We start from the raw sequence: 20,836 nt of genomic DNA on the forward strand, positions 1-20,836 counted from the left end.
ACAAACAGAAAGTAGAAGTCCGAATGGCTGGGAAGTACAGTTGTTAATACCTATCGTCTCCAACGATCCGGGCAGCAGATCTAGACTTGCAGCAGCCGACTAGGTGTCACACCTGCCCAGGGTGTAGGATGTCTGGGATGTCTGCTGCAGAGCCCTAGGAAAGGTGAGTGTCCTGCTGAATGCTCGTGGGGTTGGAAATTGGGGTGCTTGACCTCGTGCGTGTAGAGCACAAATGTATTCTTCCCAAGTGGGAAGTGTTCGTGAGTGGACGGTAGATGCTTCGCCACGTGTGAGTAACACATAATCGAATTCCTCCCCGGTGGGAAGCGTTCATGGTCAGGAGTTAGGTGCTTCACCACAGATGACTAATACATGACTGTATTCCTCCTGAGAGGAAAGTTCAGTTTGCCCTATGTGAATAACTAACATGAGTGTATTCCTCCCAAGAGGTAAATTCAATTCGCCATGCAGAATAAATCTTGCAAGGATCATCCTTTTTTACCTTGGTCTCTTCCTCTCGCTGCGCCGATCCTCGAATCCGTCCCCATGCGACAGGTGATGTTTGGATGTTGAGAGAAGGCAAGGGACCTCCTCTAGAGATATTTCTGGGAAAGATGGGAGAGATGAAGAAGGGGCAGAAGCGGGGAGGGATTTGGGAGAACCAGGGAGATTTTAGGGAAATTACACTTGATAGCATCAATTGTCTCAATAAAGTAGGTGGCCAGGTCATTAGGGGCGAGGGATGAGGGAGAAGGGGGTACAGGGGGTTTGAGGAGGGAGCTAAATGTCTGGAACAACTGGAGAGGGCATTGGGCATGGGCGTCAATAAGGATGGAGAAATAATTTTGCAAGGCAGAAGAGAGGGCAAAATTAAAACAAGCAAGGATAAAGTTCAAGTGGAAGAAATAAGCCTGATATCTAGATTTCCGCCAGCAGCACTCTGCAACTCGTGCACAAGAGCAAAGGAGGAAGGCTAGAGAGGTGATCCAGGGCTGTGTTACTGGTACAAGATCAACGAAGGGATAGGGGAGAAAGTGAGTCGAGGTCAGTAGAGAAGGTGGTGTTGAGAGCGTCAGTTTAGTCATCAAGGGAAGGTAGTGTGGGTATGGAGGCTTTATGGAGCTTGATGAGTTGAGAAAATTGGATGGCGTCAAAAGATGAGAGGTCTTTGTGGTCTCTGAGTTTTAGCAGTGCTATTGATTAGAATGGTTATCGAGAACAGTGCCAAGAGGAAGAGAGCAAATTGTTCTGGGAGCAAGGATGCAGGCACATCTTGTCCCTGCCAATTGGTCGATTCTCCAGCCTTGACAGGTGAGGGGGTGGTCCTGGCAAGGAAGAAGGAGGCAGGAGCCACTGGTTAGGGGCACAGCCTTGGGCAGAGCACAGGGGGAGGGGTGGGGAGAAGGTGGTTGGTGGAAGGAAGGAAAGAGGAGCGTTTGCCCTGGACATTGGTTTCACCTGTCTGAGGTTTTAAGCCCTCTGCCCTGGGGGGGTGGGAGACAGGCTCAAGGAAGTTGGAGACCTAGATGGAGAGGGGCGTTAAGAAAAGGGGGGGGGGGGCGTTGCCGTGAGGGTGTGGCTCAGAAACCCAGCCCTGGCAAGGCCTCATCCAGGATCGGACAGGGGCAGAGTCCCTCCAGGGAAAGGGGCAGCTGGGACCACTCTAGCAGGGACAGTGGCCCCATCCCCTGATACACAATCCTCTTCCACCACTTCATTCATTCAGTTGCATTTATTGAGGGCTTACTGTGTGCAGAGCACTGTACTAAGCTCTTGGGAGAGTACATTATAACAATAAACAGACACATTCCCTACCCACACTGAGCTTGCAGTCCTCCTCCTTCGGTCCTGGAATGGAATCTTCCCTCTAGACTATAAACTCATCCCCTGGACTGTAAGCTCACTGTGGGCTGGGAATGCAACTGTTATACTGTTGTGTTGGACTGTCCCAAGCACTTAGTACAGTGCTCTGCACACAGTAAGTGCTCAAAAGCTACAGTTGATGGATTGATTGGCAGCTCACAAATGGAAGAGTTGAAGGAAAAGTTGGGTGGGGGAAGGGGACTAGTGGGGTAGAGGGGGTACGTGGAATCGTCTGGGAATAGAGAAAGAGCCCCCACAGCCTGGGATCACCCTGCTGCCCTGGGTCATTTGTGTGGGGGGCTTCTCCTCTCCAGCTGTTCTCCCAACTGCACCTGGGGGTTGGAATGAAGACACCTTCTCCCCGGTTTGGGCTACTTGTGGGGCTCAGTAAAAGTGAGCGAGCCTGAGTCTCTGAGCTTTCCCTTGCCCAGGGCAGGGCAGTGGTGTTAGGCCCCATGAGCTCTCCCTGTCCTCCTGGCCTGCCTGGGCTCTTCTCTATTGGTTGCTAAGGTAGAGAGAATTTGGGGTAGGAAATGGGTCTGGTAGAGCAGAGCATTGAAAAGGTGAAGCGTTGAGGAAAAGAGGGGAAGAGGGAGGGGTCAAGGGGAAGGGTAGGGAGTGGGAATGGTTCCTAATGAGCAGCACGGTGTAGTGGATAGATCATGGACCTGGTTGTCGGAAGGTCCTGGGTTCTAATCCTGACTCCACCACTTGTCTGCTGTGTGACCTTGGGTAAATTACTTTACTTTTCTGTGCCTCTGTTACCTCATCTGTAAAATGGGGATTGAGACTGTGAGCCCTATGTGGGACAGAGACTATGTCAAACCTGATTTGTTTGTATTCACCCCAGCACTTAGTACAGTGCCTGGCACACAGTAAGTGCTTAACAAATACTATTATTACTATTATTATTACTATTAATGAGAGGGATGGACTTGGGCTAAATTGTAAGCTCCTTGAGGGTAGGGATCCTTCCTTTGAATTCTATTTTTTGACCTCTCCCAAATGCTTTGTACAGTGCTCTGCACACAGTAAGTGCTCAGTAAATTCCATTGATGGAATGAGCTCATTTCTCTGGCCTGCCTTGGGAAATTTTCCTCTACTCTATTACCCATAAATATCGCTTCTCTGTTTACTCTCTGTCTGCTCTCCTCCAGGTTCAATCACCCTTAGGCCACGTCGGGGGACTGGGGCTGGGGATGGAGAAAAGGACTGTAAGAGAGGATGATTTTTTTCCTGACAGTTCTTCTGCTTAGACTTTCTCCCCTGTTAAACAGGAAGCTCCATGCGATCACAGACTGAGTCTTGTGGCCCTTTCCTAACCGCCCTCATATGGTGCCTTGGACCTTAGGGTTGCTCAGGACATACCATGATTCCCAGGACTCCTGCTACAGAGACTTGAATTGACTGGACTCTGTGGCAGGGGTAGGGGGATGGGACATGTGGGTGTCCCATTTGGGCATTTCACCAACCACAATGGGGCCGAGAGCAAAAGTGAGGTGCGGGGCGGGCCTCCCCGAAAGCTGGAAGGAAATTGTCCCCTGAGGAGAAGAGTCCCCTGAGGATCAGCTGGGCTGGATCCAAGGCTCCTGGGAAGACTGCCACCCTTGGCGTTCACACACATTAATCTGTTTGCCCAGATCTCTGCCCACTGACTCTGCTGGGGTGAGGGGAGGCTCTCCAAGGCCCTCTCCTCAGGGACCAGTTTCCTTCCAGAATTCTGGGAGACCCCTACTTTACCTTTGCTCTCGTCCCCACTGTGCTTAGTGAAATTCCCAAATGGGGGACCCCCAGACATATCCTGCCCATCACCCTGGTTGTCCATGGCAGCTTTAGGGCAGCCGAGGCCAGGGGTGGATGCCCTTAGCTACACAGCTTGCAGGAGCCACAGAAAATCACGTGCTGAGAAAGGGCCCAGCTGCCCATCAAGGCGTAGAGACCAGGTCTGGCCGGACAGGGCCAGATGGCTTTACTGAGGGAGCAGGGACCCGAGTACCATCCTGGACTGAGTCCTGATGGTCTTGCGGGGATGGGGAGGTGGATAGGAGGCATTATGTCCTGGTCAACCCCATTCCCTCCCCCACCCCCCTCCCCCAGCCACCGGAAGGACGCACTGTTTTCTGGGTTGGAACCAGAGAAAGGGAGGTGGGGGGCAACAGGAAGGGGTTGGCCAGATGGGTTGAGGGGCCTGGGGATGGGGTAGGAGGGGCAGTTGGAGTTGCCCCCCTTTCCAGGAGGGCGAATATGGAGGGAGAGGCTCTCCGAGGGACTCTGACAGCCCCCAGGCCCACGCCGAAGGGCTGAGAACCGGACACGTGGCCTGCCTGGGGGTGGCAACTCAGGGTCCAGTAGAAACTGGCTGCCGATGGCCCATCCCCAGCCAGCTCCCTTGCCCTGTCACCTCCCCTCCGCAATCCCCACCCCTGCTGGGTCCTGCAGAGGTAGGGGGAGAAATGAGGGACCAGCGGGCCCCAGATTCCTATCTCAGCAGCTGCCTAAGAATCACCAAGAGCCCAGTCCAGAACCAGTCAGCAACGGATGGGCTCGAGGAGCACCCCACCCTGGCTTCTTAGTCCGTGAATCATGGCCGAGTCTGAGCAGAAGAGGTCCCGGGTCGGGGGCCAGGAGCCGAAGATGGAGAAGGGACAGCCCTGCCAGAGTTCCTCTGCTCCTCCTCATCCCCCCCCAGGGGCTTTCTTTCCTCTGGATTTTCACAGTTTCTTGTCCTGTTGTCACCGTGAACACCATGGCAGGGCCTAGGCCCGAAACCTGGGATCCTCCAAAGTTGTCGCTGTAGCCCTGGGAAAGGCCGGCCTGGTCAAGGGGGAAAGAGAAAGAGTGGATGAAAGCTTAGCCCATCCCCATGGCAGCAGCTGGGACGCGCTCAGCCCTCTAGACCACTGCAGGTCAATAATAGTAATGATAACGGTAATAATAGCAATAATAATCATAATGGGATCTGTTAAATGCTTGTTCTGTGCCGAGCACTGTGCTAAGTGTTGGGGTAGATACAAGTTAAGCAGGTCGGATACAGTCCCTGTCCCCCATGGGGCTCAAAGTCTAAATAGGAGGGAGAACAGAAATTAAATCCCCATTATACAGAGGAGAAAACAGAGGCCCAGAGACGTGAAGTGACTCACCCAAGTTCACACGTGCAGGCAAGTGGCAGAGGTGGGATTAGAGCGCAGGTCCTCCGACTTCCAGGCCCAGGTTTTTTCCACTAGGCTGCACTGCTTCAAGCCGTAAGTGGGTGAGGGAACGGAGGCCTGCTCGGGGGCTCAGGCTGAGGACAGGTTGCCAGGGGCACCCCAGAGGATGCCTCCAAGTGCTCCAGGCCTGAAGAGATTTGGCGGGGGGGGGGTCTCCCTCAGGCCCCTCCCCTAGGGATGCAGCAGGGAGTGCTGATGAACCCACCCAACCCAGCCCTATAGAACCGTGCCAGCCAACACCCAGGGCAAGACGCTGGACCTCAGATGCCTGCTCAACGGAGCCGTCAACCACCTGGAACTCTTGACTGTAAGTTTGTTGTGGGCAGGGAATGTGTCTGTTTATTGTTATATTTTATTCTCCCAAGCGCTTAGTACAGTGCTTTGTACACAGTAAGTGCTCAATAAATAAGATTGAATGAACAGGCCAGTGAACCCTGAGGTGGTGGAGAGTCTGGCTTGGCGCTGACCTCCGGGGAGTGGCCAGTGCCGGTATACTAGGCGCTGAGGGTCCTGGGAGGGGCTGGCCCTCTGGACGAGGCCTGGCTGGGGTTGGGGTACCCCGGAGGTGGCCGGCGGCCCCGCAGAAGGTGGCGGATGGATGGTGTCAGGGCCCGAGTCGGCCAGGCCCAGCGGCCCCCATACTGGTCCAGGAGCCAGGTTCATGGTCAGTCACTTGTCCGCTTGCTGCCCTACATGATTCCTTTGTCCTCCCCTCCCAAAACTCACCCACCACCCCTCATTTCCCCCTGTGGGCTGCAGGGTGAGCGTCTCACCTGCATCTTTTCTTAAACAACAGGAAGCTCAGGGCAACCACAGCCCCAGCACCCAGAAGACCAAAGATGACCCCCAGCAGCACGGCCTGGTTCTGGCCTGCAATGACAACCCGTGAGGACAGAGGTTGGAGGGGTGAGGAGACTCCAGGGGTGGGACTGGGGGTCCTCTGCTTTCCACCCCTAGTCCCTGCCCTCTGCCCCCCCCGGGATTCCACCGCCATCATCCCTCCCACTGCATCAGCCACAGGAGTATAAAGGGCAGAGCAGTGTTGCCCCTCCTCCCATCAGCCAAAGGAGGGTAAAGGGCAGAGCGGGAGTCTTGTGACCTGGCCCAGCTGGCCTGGATTCTGGCAAATTCGGGAGCTGTTTGTGCCGGGGTCCAAGGCCCGGGGCTGTGCCCCCGACCTGTCGGGGGCCGGGGGGAGGGGCACGCACGGGAGGAGGGTAGGTTCCCTGCTCAGAGGGTCTGTAAGGATTGGAGGGTGAGGTGGGGGCCTTGTAGCCCTTTCCCTGGGGAAGTGATACAACAGGGAGCAAGGGGGTTGGCTTATGGGCACCATCTTGGGGGCAGCTCTCTAAGGTGGGGAGGCCCAGAGGAGATGGGTAGAAAGGAACAGGGCCCAAGGCCTCTCCCACAGTAGAAATGGGCAAGGGAGTGGGCCTTGGGTAGAGAAGAGGCTGGTATCATCTCCCCCTCACCCCACCGCCATCCCGTGGCCCTGTACACCTACCTGCCCCACACTGGGCCGGGGTCCCTGACCAGGTCCCGTCGGGTTGGCAGGTCCGCTCCCCGGACCCCGCCAGGACATAACCCTGGTGGCAGCTAAAGCGCACAGTGGAGCCGGCCAGGTAGTTGGTCCCAGACTTGTCTCCATTGCTTGGTGGCAGGGGCCGGCCACAGGAGACCACTGAAGGGGAGGGAGAAAAGAGACAGAGGTTAGGGCCGGACGGTCCAGTGTGACTACGGTGCCAGAGGGATTGGGGTGGAGGAAGTTGAGGGGTCAGTTGCTTGGGACCACTTCGGTCCCTCCCCTTTCCCCCGCACCCGCTGGACTCCCTCGGGACATTGGCTCTTTGTGAATGCTGCCCAGCTGGCAGCCATTAGCCCCATTTTCCTCCTTTAGATACACACTTGCACCCCCGAGTACATGCACTCTCAAGTGGGTACGCGCCTACTCTCAGACATGTTTGTTTACACACCTGCGCACACATGAAACATATGGGAGACCTTACACAAATGCACACATTTGCATCAATATTTCTCTTCAACACATCTGCCTACACACATTCATGCACACGCACAGTGCTATTCGAGTAAGCACATATCCACCCAGCCCTACCCAGGCTCTCATCTGCCCTATTGAGAGATAGGGCCCCCAGAACAGACCCTCTTCCCACCCCCCAGCCCACGCCAGCAGCCCGCCGGGCTAACCTGGCCGCAGGCTGTCCACCAGCTGCCGGTGCCACAGATGGGCCGTCCTGGTGGCATTGGCCAGGGTGAGGCTGCGGGTGGCCAGGGCGTCGAAGGTGCAGAAAGGATCTTCCCTGCAGAGGGCCGCCGCCTCGGTGGTCAGGGGGTCATTGGGGTCGGGGCGGGGGACGAGCACCGGCAGAAAGGACGAGTTGTGCTTCGGGCCCAGGAGGAAAGTGTCCACCAGGCGCCGGGAGTCATATGTAAAGAGGGAGGTCTCGTTGCGGACAGCCCCTGGGCATGGGGTAGACCGACCGGGAGGTAGTGGGAAGGAGCTGGGGCAGCTCCTCCTCCTCTTCTAGACTAAGGTCATTATGGACAGAGAATGTGTCTGTTATATTGCTCTACTTCACTCTCCCAAGCACTTTGTACAGTGCTTTGCACACAGTAAGTGCTCGATAAATACGATTGAATGAATGAATATTAAGCACTCAATAAATACAATCAATTGACTGACTCTTCCTGATCCTTCTCCTCCTGATCCTTCTCCTCCTCTCCTCTTCTTCCTTTCTTCCTCCTCCTTCTCTCCCCCCCACCTCCTGCCCCGAGTCTCCCCGGGCAGACTCACAGTCGGCACCAAAGCCCAGCAGATGCCAAGGGTCGGCGTCAGAGGGCAGGGCTGTTCCGTTGCGGAAGGCGACGTCGTCCCCCGGGGCCCCGTTGAGCCTCCCGAAGAGCCCCCGGGTGTGATCCCAGAAGCTCTCCGGCAGCAGCACAGCTACGTTGAGCCCCCAGGGGCTTCCCGGCCCCCGCACCTCCACCCCGGCTCCCGAGGAGAACATCATCGACACGTTCCTGATGCTCTTGCCGACCGCCGACGACGACAGGAAGAGACCTGGGACACAGACCAGCCCTTGGCACCTGCCCCTCCAGACCCCACTTCTGCCTTCTCGGGAAAATTTAGAGAGAAAAATAATTTGGACCTTTTTTTCCCCTAAAATGTGGGGACAGGAATGGGAGGTAACCACGTCTCCCATGAGCTGGGGTGATGTGAGCTTAGGTGGAGTCACTACCCGTGCTCACTGGTTAGTGAACCAGAGGCTTCTGGGACCTACTGGGCTGAGCCTCTGGGCTGAGGGTTTTTTATGGTATTTCTTAAGCATTACTATGTGTCAGGCACTGTGCTAAGTGCTGGGGTAGATACAAAGTAATCAGGTTGAACAAAGTTCATGTCCCACAAACGGCTCAGTCTTAATCTCCATTTTACAGATGAGGTAAGTGAGGCACAAAGAAGTTAAGTGACTTGGCCGAGGTCACACTGCAGACAAGTGGTGGAGCCAGGATTTAAACCCAGGTCCTTCTGACTCCCAGGCCGGGGTTCTATCCACCGGGCCATGCTGCTTCTGTGTTTCAGAGAGGCAGGCCAAATTTGCCCAGGATGAATGCAGAGTCACTTTAGGTTACAAAACATAGGGTCGTTTTTCTACGACTGAGTCTCCCGCCAGGCCCTCCAGATATGGTGACCCTGATTGGAGGCATTGGTTATTGTGCTAAAGGTCTGCATGGTCTTATTCACACTCTCTGGTGCCTGTCAACCACATCTCCAAGTAGGTGGTCAGGGGTACAACCCATTGTGAAGCTCGCATAGATATTTTTGCCCTGCAAGGTGGGTGGGTGGGTAAGCGAGAAAAGCACTATTCTAAGCCCCCAGTTGTTCCCACACAGCTGTGTGACTGTGGGCAAGTCACTTAACTTCTCTGTGCCTCAGTTACCTCATCTGTAAAATGGAGATTAAGACTGTGAGCCCCAAGTGGGACAACCTGATTCCCCTGTGTCTCCCCCAGCACTTAGAACAGTGCTCTGCACATAGTAAGTGCTTAACAAATACCAACATTATTATTATTATTATTCCCTTGGCTTGAATTGCTTTAATAATTGTTGTGGCATTTGTTAAGTGCTTGCTATGTGCCAAGCACTGTACTAAGCACTGGGGAAGATACGAGATAATCAGGGCCAACATGAGGCTCACAGTCTAAGTAAGAGAGAGAATAGGTATTGAATCCTTGTTTTGCGGTTGAGGGAACTTAGGCACAAAGAAGTGTATAATACTAATAATAATAATGATGATGGTATTTGTTAAGTGCTTACTATGTGCCAGACATTGCACTAAGCACTGGGGTAGATACGAGATAAATGGGTTGGCCACAGTCCCTGTCCCATGTAGGGGTCATTCATTCATTCGATCACATTTATTGAGCACTTACGGTGTGCAGAGCACTGTACTAAGCGCTTGGAATGTACAATTCACAGTCTTAATCCGCATATTACAGATAAGATAAACTGAGGCCCAGAGAAGTGAAGTGACTTGCCCAAGTTCATACAGAAGACAGATGGTGGAACCGGGATTAGAACCTAGGTCCTGACTCCCAGGTCCATGCTCCACCCATTAGGCCACGCTGCTTCTCTAACTGAATCCCCAATTTACATATGAGGAAGAGAGGCCCCGACCCAGAGAAGTTTAAATGACTTGCCCAAAGTCACCCAACAGGCAAATGGTGGAGCAGGCCCAGAACCCAGGTGCCCTGAATCCAAGCGTAGGCCACTGAAACAGGCCCTACCAGCCATCCTCTAGCCCTGCTCAGAGCCAGTCAGTGACCCTGGCTGGATCAACTAGTGCTCTCCAAAGATGGACGGGGGTGAGAAGAGCCCAGATCCATTCGGCTGTGGGCAGGGTACGTATCTGCCAGCTCTCTACCATGAGCTCAATACAGTGCTCTACATGCAGTAAGCTCTCAGAAAACACCACTGATTGATTTCTGATCCCAAACCCCCACATTGGGACATCCCGCCTCTAGACAGAGTTCCCCACGGTGGGCACCGGGGCTGTGCGGGACTGGTCCATGGTTTCCAGCTTCCTCCAGCCCCTGGCGGTAGGGAACCTCTCTGTCCCTGCATGCCCAAGTTCTCAGTCCAGTGCATTTCACCCCGTGGGCACTCAGTAAATACCGTCGCCACTGTTCCTGCTGCCACTTGGACAGTCGGCGGGGAATGTTTCTACAAACCGGAGTAATCCCACTCCCTAGGTGAGTCACGGATGGTGGGGAGATCTGGCCTTCCCTGGCAAAGTGGTGACCTGAGGCAGGGCGAGGGATGGGGCTCAGGGAATCAGGGAGGGAAGAAAGGAGGACCGGGCCGGCTCAGCTCACCTTTCAGGTCCAACCAGCTCTGCTCCGACAAGTCCAGCACCTCCTGGTTCAGCAGCACTTCCAGCCCCGCCGTCCCCTCCAGACGGCGGACCTCAATCACGTCAGAGCTGCCCTCCTGCATGGCCACCGACGAGAGGCCTGTTGCTTGCGCCTCGGATCCTGGAGGGAGAAACCGGGACCTGGGGCTGCCCACCTGCCCATCTATCCTCTCTTCTGTCTGCTGCCCAACCTCCTGTCTTTCCACTTGCCCACCTTTCTCTCTTCCTGTGTCTCTTCCTGCCCATCTGTCTGTCCTGAGCTCCACACCTTTTGAGGGTGGGTGGACCTGGGAATGAGTCTCTGGGCCCTTCACCAGCCCTTGGGTTGGGGGTAGGGGCAGGCAAGGTATAAGGGGGAGACCAGAGCTGAGAGCCTGATTGTGTCTCCCCGGACACAGAGTGGGCTTCCACGCAGCCCCAGACCCAAGACTCTGGACCCCTGGATCCCAAAGTTCCTGACCTTGTGTAAGGATATGGGTGGGCAACCTTCCAGCCAGAGGCATCACCCCAAACCCCCAAAAGACAACCCAGAGACATAACAAGCCCAAAGCCAGTGGTGAGTTCATTCCTCTGCCCCCTCTTTTTTCTCCTTCTCTTCCTCTTCCCCCTCCTCCCCCACCCAGCCACCCATGGGCCCACACTGACCATTAGGCATCTGGGCTGGCCAGGTCCTGCCCTGCACGCTTAGGCCGGTCAGGTTGGACTCCAGCAGCACGTACTCCCCCAGTCCGTTAAAAGTGAAGTTGGCCCCGTCAAAGGTCAGGAAGTGCGGGTCTCCAAAGCCCGAGGCTGAGACACAGGCATCCGAGATATCAACTCCACAGTGGCAGGGGGAGAGGCAGAGAGCAGGTGCAGGGGTGTGGAGTGTTGGGGAAACCCACCCAGAAAATCCCAGGCCTGATGGCCTTTGTAGGGGGGAGTAGATACAGAGCATGGCTGTGCATCTTTATACCTGAGGGCAGGGAGGCTGGGGATATAGCATTGGGGCCAGGCGCAGAGACCCCAGCTGGGAGGGAGGGATGGACCTCAGCCCTGAGACCCCTAGTGTTAAGGGGCTAGGAGTGGGGCTGTTAGTGGGGACAACATCCCCCCTCACCTGGCCGGGAAGCCCGGGAGGAGCTACCCTGAAAAGGCTCCAGTCCTTCCCGGGTGCCCTGACTCAATCACCATGACCCGACGTCTGGAGAACAGGTCAAGGTGCACGGTGTACTGGGAGAGAGAGAGAGCATGAGAGAGATGAGAGAGGAGAGAGAGAGGATCGACAGGAACAGAGAGGGAAAGGAGAGAGAGAGAGAGAGAGAGATGAAAGGAGAGGATGAAGAGGGAGAGGAGGGAGATGACAAAATCCTCTCCCTGGAGAGAACATAAGACAGACTAGAGATTGACAGGGAGTCATTCGTCAACAGGGGATAGCATGGCACTCTCAGATGCCAGAGAAAAAGTGACCTCTAACCTCCCTCCCTGACTGTGACCATGCTACCCTCCAGCCCGTGCCTGGAGATAAGGTCCCAGATCCTGGCGGCCCTTTTTTTGTCTTTAAAGGAATTTGTTAAGCACTAATAAGACAAACTATGTGCCAGGAACTGTACTAAGCACTGGGGTAGATACAGTTAATCAGGTTGGACACACTCCCTGTCCCACATAAGGCTCCCAGTCTCAATCCCCATTTCACAAATGAGATCACTGAGGTACAGAGAAGTCAAGTGATTTGCCCAAGGTCACATTGCAGATGAGTGGTGGAACTGGGATTAGAACATAGGTCCTTCTGATTCCCAGGCCCGTGCTCTATCCATTAGGCTACACTGCAACTGCTGCCTGGCACTTGGCGACCTCCAGAACTGCCCTCTGTATCTGAGGCTGGTCAGCCTTGCCCTCTCCCAGAATAGTGGAGGCCACAACAAGGGGAGTTTCCCAAAATGGGGTAGACAGTTTTCATGTATCAAGGGCAGTGGATACTCAATAAATTCGACTCTATCCCATCTGATTGTCTTTTGTTTACCCCATTGCAGAACATGGGACTTTGGCCCCCAAAGAGGAAATACTATCGATGGATTGATCGATTGAGAGAAATGAGAATAATGATCACTGGGCAGTGGGTTAAGTGGTATCTATGTAGCAAGCGCTGTGCTAAGTGCTGGGATAGATGCAAGGTAACCAGTTTGGACACAGTCCCTGTCCCCCGCAGGGCTCACAATCTAAGAAGGAGGGAGAATGGGTATGGGATCCCCAATACACAGGTAAAGAAATTGAGGCCCAGAACAGTTAAGTGACTCGCTCAAGGTCACCCAGCTGAAGCAGTTTGGCCTAGGGAAGACAGCATGGGCCTAGGAGTCAAAGGACCTGGGTTTGAATCCCAGCTCTGCCAACTGCTCACTGCATGACCTTGGGCAAGTCACTACACTTCTCCTTGCCTCCGTTACCTCATCTGTAAAATGGGAATTAAATGCTCCTCCCCCCAACTCAGACCGTGAGCCCCATGTGGGACAAGGATTGTGTCCAATCTGATTATATTGCATCTACCTCAATGCTTAGAACAGTGCTTGACACAAAATAAGTGCTTAACAAATACCACTAAAAAAAAAAAAGGGTGGCAGAGTCAGGATTGGAACCTAGTGACTCAGACTCCCCGGCCTGGGGGTCTTTCTTCCAGGCCATTCTGTGAGGAGCATGTAGCTGCCAATGCGGCGATGAACACCCCCGGTTCCGAAGGGGTAGGCGGAGGTCGAGGTGCTGGCTCTCACCGGCTCGGGGGGGGCGGTAGGTCCGGCAGTCGCTGGAAGGCCGGTGCTTGAAGTAATAGCCGCAGTTGGGAGACCACAGGCAGCAGTAGTAGAAGCTGATGACGTCGTAGAGCCAGTGGGACAGGCCGGGGACCCGCGGGGGCTTCCGGAAAGGTGGGGAGCCCCAGTCGTGGCCACGGTCGGGGGTGCTTCCTCCGATCGAGTCCCCCGTCAGCACCTGCGTCCCCGAGGCGTCGTAGCAGCACTGCTGGCCGGCGGCGTAGCGGGTGCTGGGGAGGCGGCGGAGGGGAGAGGGGCCCGAGCGCTCGGAGGGGCCACCCCAGACCAGCCCTCCACATCCCCGCTTTCAGCCGTATCCCATCGGCCATCGACTAAGAGTCGACGTTCTGGGGAGGCTGAAGAGAACAGAGAGCAGGCGGGGACCCCCACCCCGGGCTTATGCACCCCTCACCCCGAGGGGGCCTGCTTCAGGTCCAGCTCATACACTCTGGCCCCCGGCTCGCACCCCCTCACCTGGCTTGCACAGCCCTCACACAGTGCACGGCCCCGGGATGGTAGGTGCACACGCTGCCCTTCTCGATGTCACAGCCATAGTCCGTCTGGAAAGGACCATCATACAGCGATGGGAGTTTCCGCCGGATAAGGGGAGATCAGCCAGACGTGTCTCCCGGTGCCCTGCCCCCTCAGCCTCCCAGCCCCCCGGCTCCCCTCTCTCCCTGTGGCTGCCCTGGTGGCCCCCAAACGGCACTAAAAATAATAACAGTAATAATCGCGGCATGTATTAAGCGCTTACTATGTGTCAGGCACTGTTCTAAGCACTGGGGTGGGTATAAGCAAATTGGGCTGGACACAGTCCCTGTCCCAGGTGGGGCTCAGGGTCTCAATCCCCATTTTACAGATGAGGTAGTTGAGGCCCAGAGAAGTGAAGTGACTTGCCCAAGGTCACACAGGGACAAATGGCAGAGCTGGGTTTAGAAGCCATGATCTTCTGACTCCCAAATCCATGTTCTATCCATTATTCCATGCTGCTGCTCACTAGGTCCCGGGGCTTCCTCCCCACCCCTCTTCTCCTGGTGCCAGCTTCCCCGGGGCAGGCCCGAGGGCCTTCCTACAGGCCTGGCAGGGGCATCTCGGGCCCTTAAGGTCTCTGGCCTCAGAGGTTTCTCTCCCAGATCAGGGCCGCTGTCTGGGTCTGCCCAGATTGAGGAAGAGGTGGGCAAGGCCACAAGCCAGTGCCAGTTGGCAGGGGTCAAGTTGTGGGCTGGGGGACTGGGCTTGTTCTGGGGCCTCAGGGATGAGCCAATTCAGTAGCTGGCATGGGGGGAAGAGGGCAGGTCTGGGAGTCAGGGGAACGGGGTTCCAGCCCTGCCTCTGCCACTGGGCTTGGGCCACCACCACGGGATGCTTCTGAGGGAAGAAGCCTCTGGGAGGTGCCACAGGGTGGACGGGCTCAGAGGCGATCTTGAAAATGGGTGGCCATCTTGGCGGCTGAGGAAAGTATGGCTTCAGCACTAGGCTGGGGTCCCTTTGGCCTACAGTGGGTTCTGCCTATGTAAACCCCCTCTAGACTGTAAGCTCGTTGTGGGCAGGAAATATGTCTGTTTATTGTTGTATTGTACTCTTCAAGCACTTAGTACAGTGCTCTGCACATAGTAAGTGCTCAATAAGTACTACTGAATTAGTGAACGAATGATAAAACTCCCACATGCAGGGGCGGCACCTTGTGCCCTCGTTCGTTGTTGCACTGCAGGTCCCCACGGGAACACCGGGCCGTGATCGATTCCTCACAGAGGGTCTCCATCCCAAGGGCTCAGGATGAAGGCTTGGCTGATATTCCTGCCGGAAGATTCCATCCCCTGCTTCACCCCCTCGGAGTCTGTCTGGGGCAGTGTCCACCATTCCTCTGCCTCTCCTTGTTTCCTCTCCCCTCCTCCCCCCGGCAGCCTGTGGCCGGAGCTCACTCCCAGCTCGCCACCCTGGCCCATCTGGGACCTCTGTATTCCTGGACTCACATCTTGATCTGTTGTCACGGGGAGGGGAAGGGGGCAGGGTCACTCACGTGGAAGCGGCCGGTGTCGGCCCGGGCCTGAGCCAGGGTGCAGGGGCAGTCGGGGATTTCCTTCAGGAAGTCGGGCAGCTGGTCCTCTTCCTTGTCCCATGCCAGGCACTTGTCAGTGGCCCAGGCGGCGGAGTCCCTCCGGAAGCCTTCCCCCAGGTGCCAGGCCAGTGCGTGCTCATTGCTCCACACAGCGTGGATGTCCCTGGGGAGAGAACAAGGAGAGCCCAGGCAGCGAGGGCCATGTGCAGCCTCCAGCCCCCTGTCCTGTCCCTCCCTCCTCGGGCTTCCCTAGGACCTGAGGCAACCAAGTCTGGTCACTGGGGGCCCCGAAGAAGGCGTTAGCCGGGACCATGGGGGCCCCCTCTCTATCCCACCTCTCAGGCTGCCCCAATCTTACATCTAGAGCCGGGAAGGTTAAAAATAGCTCCTTCTTAACTCACCTCACTATTTTCCTACTACAACCCAGCCCATGCACTTCACTCCTTTAATGCCAATCTAGTCACTGTACCTCCATCTCGTCTCTTGCCGCCGACCCCTCGCCTTCATCCTGCCTCTGGCCTGGAACGCCCTCCCTCCTCATATCTAGCAAACAATTACTCTCCCCTCCTCAAAGCCCTATTGAAGACACATCTCCTCCAAGGGGCCTTCCCTGACTAAGCCCTCTTTTCCTTCTCTTCATCTCCCTTCTGTGTCACCCTGACTGCTCTCTTTATTCATCTCCCCTCCCGGCCCCACAGTACTATGTACATATCTGTCATTTATTTATTTCTATTAATGTCTGTCTCCCACTCTAGAATGTAAGTTTATTGCGGGCAGGGAATGTGTCTACTTTATTGGTCTACTGTGCTCTCCCAAGCGCTTAGTACAGTGCTTTACACTCAGTAAACACTCAATAAATGAGATTGACTGACTGACTTCTTCCAAACCCTTACTGCCCCATGGGGTGTCACATCCTCTCCAATTGCCCTCCGGGTGTATGGTTTGGGTTGGCTTGCCTCCCCACAGTGGACTCTGAGCCCCCAGAGAGCAGGAATTGGGGCCTCCGTTTCCACAATTCCCTTTCAAACATCCAGGATAGCGCTCTGTACCCACTGGGTGCCAGTGATAGCTTTCTGCCCACAGGAGATGCTCAACAATGATTACAATTGTGATATTAATTAAGCACATACTGTGTGCCAAGCACTGTAAGGAGCAGGAGGTCCCTAGTACAGGGCTCTGCATGCAGGAGGCGCCCAGTACAGGGTTGTATACTCAGGAGGTGTCCAGTACAGGACACAACGAGCACTCAATAAACACTTCTGTGTTGAGCTGGACTTGCCAGGGGTTGAATCCCAGAAGGGAAATTATTATTAATAGTAATAATAATAGTATTTGTTAAACAATTACTATGTGTCAAGCACTGTTCTAAGCACGGGGGTAGATACAATGCAATCAGATTTTATACACATGGGGCTCACGGTCTTAACTCCCATTTTGTAGATGAGGTAACCGAGGCCCAGAGAAGTGATTTGCCCGAGGTCACACAGCAGACAAGTGGCAGAGCTGAGATTAGAACCCAGGTCCTTCTGACTCGCAGGCCCTTGCTCTATCCACGAGGCCACACTTCTTCCCTAGGAAGCTCAAGGTAGGCCTGGCCAGGCCGAGAGGAAGCCGCTGATGGCTGTCTCTGCCCGCTGGCCTTGATTAGCTCAGGCCGGGTGCAGCCAGAAAGCCCAGCCAGTCAGGTGTCCAGGCCAGCCTGGATGAAAGTCGGTCTAGAGGAGATGAGAGGGCATCTGGGCACCTGGAAACAGGTCGAAGGGTAGGTTAGGGGGCCGGTGGAGATGCTCACTGCTTCATTCTGGATGGGAATGGGGAGTCTCGCCATTCCAGAAAGGGGTAACAACCTGCCCTCCCCCGACCAGGGGGCTCTCTATCGCCTTCCTTAATGTTGGTATTTGTTAAGTGCTTACTATGTGCAGAGTACTGTTCTAAGCACTGGGGGAGATACAGGGTAATCAGGTTGTCCCACGTGAGGCTCACAGTTAATCACCGTTTTACAGATGAGGGAACTGAGGCACAGAGAAGGGAAGTGACTTCGAACCCATGACCTCTGACTCCCAAGCCCGGGCTCTTTCCACTAAGCCTTGCTGCTTCTCTATCCTTCTCTTCCTTCTAAGTGGTATTCCTCTAGCACTTACTGTGTACCAAGCACTGTGCTTTTAGGTAACCTGATCAGACTCAGTCCCTGTCCCCCATCAGGTTGACTGTCTAATAGACAGGGGGCCTTATCCCTCATTTTACAGTGGAGGAACCTGAGGCCAAGAGAGGTGAAGTGGCTTACCCACGGGAAGCCAAGTGCAGAGCCGGGATTTGGCCCCTGCTGTCCTGACTCCCAACACTGGGCTCTGTCCACTGGCCTGAGCTGCTTCCCCCGTCTAACCGGGACCACGGCACTCGGGCCCTCCCTGGGGGAGGTAGTTTTTCCGGACTAGCAGACCACTGGGAGACACCCGACCCCCAACCCGGGAGATGGACATCCCTCTGCAGCGGCCCAGGTCCCCATTCGGCACGGCCTGGAGGACCGGTGTCGACTCGGGCCGACATCCCCGCGGGCTGGTGGGTGGGCCCCTAGCCCCCTTACTTCTGTCCTGCAGAGTGTCCATTGGCTGAGAGTCGCAGGGCTCCCACCTCCCAACTCTGGTACTGCGTGGCGGCGGGTACCGGGGTGAAGGTGAAGGAGCCGCTGTTGGGTAGCTCCCGGGCCACGTCGTACAGGTAGGTCCAGTGGGCCTCCCAGGCCTCGGAGTACGGTGCCCCTGAGGGGAGACGCGGGCCTTGGTCTCCTGTGCCAGAGAGTGCCCCTGCCCCATGCCGGGGGAACCCCGGGACCCCAGGCCCACTACACCCGGCCCGCCAGACCAACTCACCTGTCTCCTGGTAGCCCCAGAGCTCAATATTGACCTTGGGGGCTTGGAGGACCTGAGGTGCCCAATTCAGGGTCAGTTTGCCTCCCGTCCCGGGAGTGCCATAGTACTGCCACTTGGTCTCGTTCACCAGCTCACTCTTTTCTTCCGCTGCCACCTTGCTGGGGTGAACTGCAGGACCCAGGGGAGGGAGAGCAGTGGGTGAACTCAAAGACAAAGCCAGACCCGTCCCTCCTAGTCCTCCCACCCAAACCTCGCTCCTCCGCCTCTCTCTCACGCCTGGTTGGGGTCTACAATGGGCATGTTCTGAGGACAGACCGTAAGCTCATTGTGGGCAGGGAATGTATCTGCTGATTCTGTTGTAGTGGACTCTCCCAAGTGCTTAGTATAGTGCTCTCCACCTAGTAAGTACCCAATAAGTACAATTGATTGACTGATTGATAAGGGTCTGGCCATATCAAGGACCCTCCCCTAACCCCCCCAGGGCCTAAACAAGGGCAGCTGGCCCAGATCTCCAATCCTGCCCCTTCCCCATAACTTCCTGGCCAAGGAGCTGGAGCAGAGATGGGCAAGGGAGCCATTGGCCTTCATGACAGACAAACATGCGTGTCTTCTCAGCTTTCTTGTCAGTGAGCTCACTTTTTTTAAAATCGTATTTGTTAGGCATTTACTAGGTGCCAAACATTGTACTAACTGCTGGGGTAGATACAAGCTCTGCAGTTTGGACACAGACCATATCCCACATGGGGCTCACAGCTTTTCATCCCCATTTGACAGATGAGGTAACTGAAGCCCAGAGAAATGAGGTGACTTGCTCAAGGTCTCACAGCAGCAGACAAATGGTGGATCTGAGATTAGAAACCAGGTCCTCTGACTCCCAGGCCCAGGCTCTTTCCACTAGGCTATGCTGCCTCTCCGAACACTTTATCCTTACAATATCCCGGTGAGGCAGAGAGAGGCATTTTGGGAGGAGATGGGGCCACAAGACACTCAGCAGGCCTGGTGCAGTGCTGGGATTAGAACCCAGGTCTCCCAACTGCCAACCCTAGGCGCCATCCGCTAGGCCTCACTGAGAAGCAATGGTTGGCTGTTTTCCAAAGCGCAACCATCAGGTCCGGCCCCCAGTGTGAGGACTAGTGGGGAGGGAGACTGAAATCCTCATCCCTGGCCAGCCCGAGGGCGACAGAAAAGGGGAAGGGTCCCCGCAACGTTCCGATCACCTGCCAGCCAGGTCCCCGAGCGTGGGAACGTCTGTCCCCCATCCACCGACAAATCGAATGGGATACGGCCACTCTCGTACAGCAGTGGGGAGATGCAGTGAATGTTCCCGCCGTTGTCCACGGAGCCCCGGGTTTCCACCTCCCCGTGGTTGAACCTGTGGGCAGAGAGCTGGCTGTGGGAGATGCACTCCAAGGCCACGGCCTGGGTAGACATGGGAGGCTGGGTCGGGGGGGGGGGGTCCCACCACCCAGCCAAGAGGAGTGCAGACAAGAGAAAGAAATGTCCCTGATTGAAACTTTCTCCCTGGATCGTTCTCAATAAATCCATCATATTTATTGAACATGGCTCAGCCCCGGCACCTTGGAGCCGCCATCTGAGGCCCGAGATCCTCTGGAGCCAGCTGACCAAGGCCTGGGACACTCTAGAGCCAGTTGTCTGAGGCCCGGGCACTTCCGGAGCCGGCAGTCCAAGGCCTGGGAACCCCTGGAGCCACCTGTCCGAGGTCTGGGCCCCTGTGGAGCCGGCCAACAGAGGTCTGGGTTCCTCTGGAGCCTTCCGTCCGATTCCAGGTCACCTCTGGAGCCGGTTGTCCACAGCTGTGCCCCTCTAGAGTTGGCTTTTCAAAGCCCTGGTCCCTCTGGTGCTGGTCGTTCATAACCCTGGCACTTCTAGAGCTGGCCGTTCATAGCCCTGACTTCTCTGGAGCTGAAAGTTTCCCAGTGTGTCAGAACCAGTCCCACTCTTTTCTCCTTAGCCACCAATCAATCAATGGTATTTACTGAGCACTTATTACATGCAGAACACTTTACTAAGTGCTTGGAAGAATTCAGTGCAATAGAATAGGTAGAAGTGATCCACGCCCACAAGGAGCTTACAGTGTATAGGGTGAGAAAGACATTAAAATAGGTTTGGGATAGGGGAAATGATAGAGTATAAGAATGTTTACATAAGTATTGTGGGGCTGAGGGGAGAATCAAATTGCTTAAGGGATTCACAGTCAAATGCTCAGTTGACCATAGGGGGGTGGAGGTAGGGGAAATAAAGGCTTTAGTCCGGGAAAGCTTCTTGGAGGAGATGTGATTTTGAAGTCTTGAAGGTGGGGAGAGTAGTGGATCGTTGAATAGAAGGGGGAGGGAGTTCCAGCCCGGAAAAAAGATGGGGACAAGGGTTTGGTGGTGAGCTTGACGTCCAGTGAGAAGGTTGGTGTCAGAGGAGCAAAGTGTGTGGGCTGGGTTGTAGTAGAAAATCAGGGAGATAAGATAGTATGGGTTAAACTGATTGAGTGCCTTAAAGCCAGTGGTGAAGAGTTCCTGTTTGATGCAGAGGTGGATGGGCAACTACTGGAGAGTCTTAAAGGAGTGGGGAAATGTGGATTTAATGTTTTTGTAGAAAAATGATCTGGGCATTCA

At 55.3% G+C, this 20,836-nt stretch overlaps 1 protein-coding gene and 1 long non-coding RNA gene across 2 annotated transcripts in view; one reads left to right on the plus strand and one right to left on the minus strand.

Moving 5' to 3' along the window:
* Positions 1-5,958, plus strand: LOC114806118. Its single transcript, XR_003754220.1, has 3 exons — positions 1-163; positions 5,235-5,379; positions 5,869-5,958. It is a non-coding gene; the product is annotated as an uncharacterized LOC114806118 (long non-coding RNA).
* Positions 5,060-20,836, minus strand: part of SUSD2 (sushi domain containing 2) — a 25,088-nt gene continuing 9,311 nt past the window's right edge. The window contains exons 3-15 of the mRNA XM_029049336.2: positions 19,427-19,581; positions 18,210-18,377; positions 17,924-18,098; positions 15,301-15,502; positions 13,755-13,840; positions 13,242-13,510; positions 11,146-11,289; positions 10,463-10,621; positions 7,885-8,151; positions 7,278-7,550; positions 6,577-6,753; positions 5,846-5,942; positions 5,060-5,199 (exon numbers count right to left, since the gene is read on the minus strand). Of these exons, the coding sequence (XP_028905169.1) occupies positions 5,142-5,199; positions 5,846-5,942; positions 6,577-6,753; positions 7,278-7,550; positions 7,885-8,151; positions 10,463-10,621; positions 11,146-11,289; positions 13,242-13,510; positions 13,755-13,840; positions 15,301-15,502; positions 17,924-18,098; positions 18,210-18,377; positions 19,427-19,581 (2,230 nt within the window). The 3' untranslated portion in view covers positions 5,060-5,141. The remainder of the gene's footprint in view (positions 5,200-5,845; positions 5,943-6,576; positions 6,754-7,277; positions 7,551-7,884; positions 8,152-10,462; positions 10,622-11,145; positions 11,290-13,241; positions 13,511-13,754; positions 13,841-15,300; positions 15,503-17,923; positions 18,099-18,209; positions 18,378-19,426; positions 19,582-20,836) is intronic.

Source organism: Ornithorhynchus anatinus, chromosome 21 (assembly GCF_004115215.2).
Source record: "Ornithorhynchus anatinus isolate Pmale09 chromosome 21, mOrnAna1.pri.v4, whole genome shotgun sequence".
NCBI lineage: Eukaryota > Metazoa > Chordata > Mammalia > Monotremata > Ornithorhynchidae > Ornithorhynchus > Ornithorhynchus anatinus.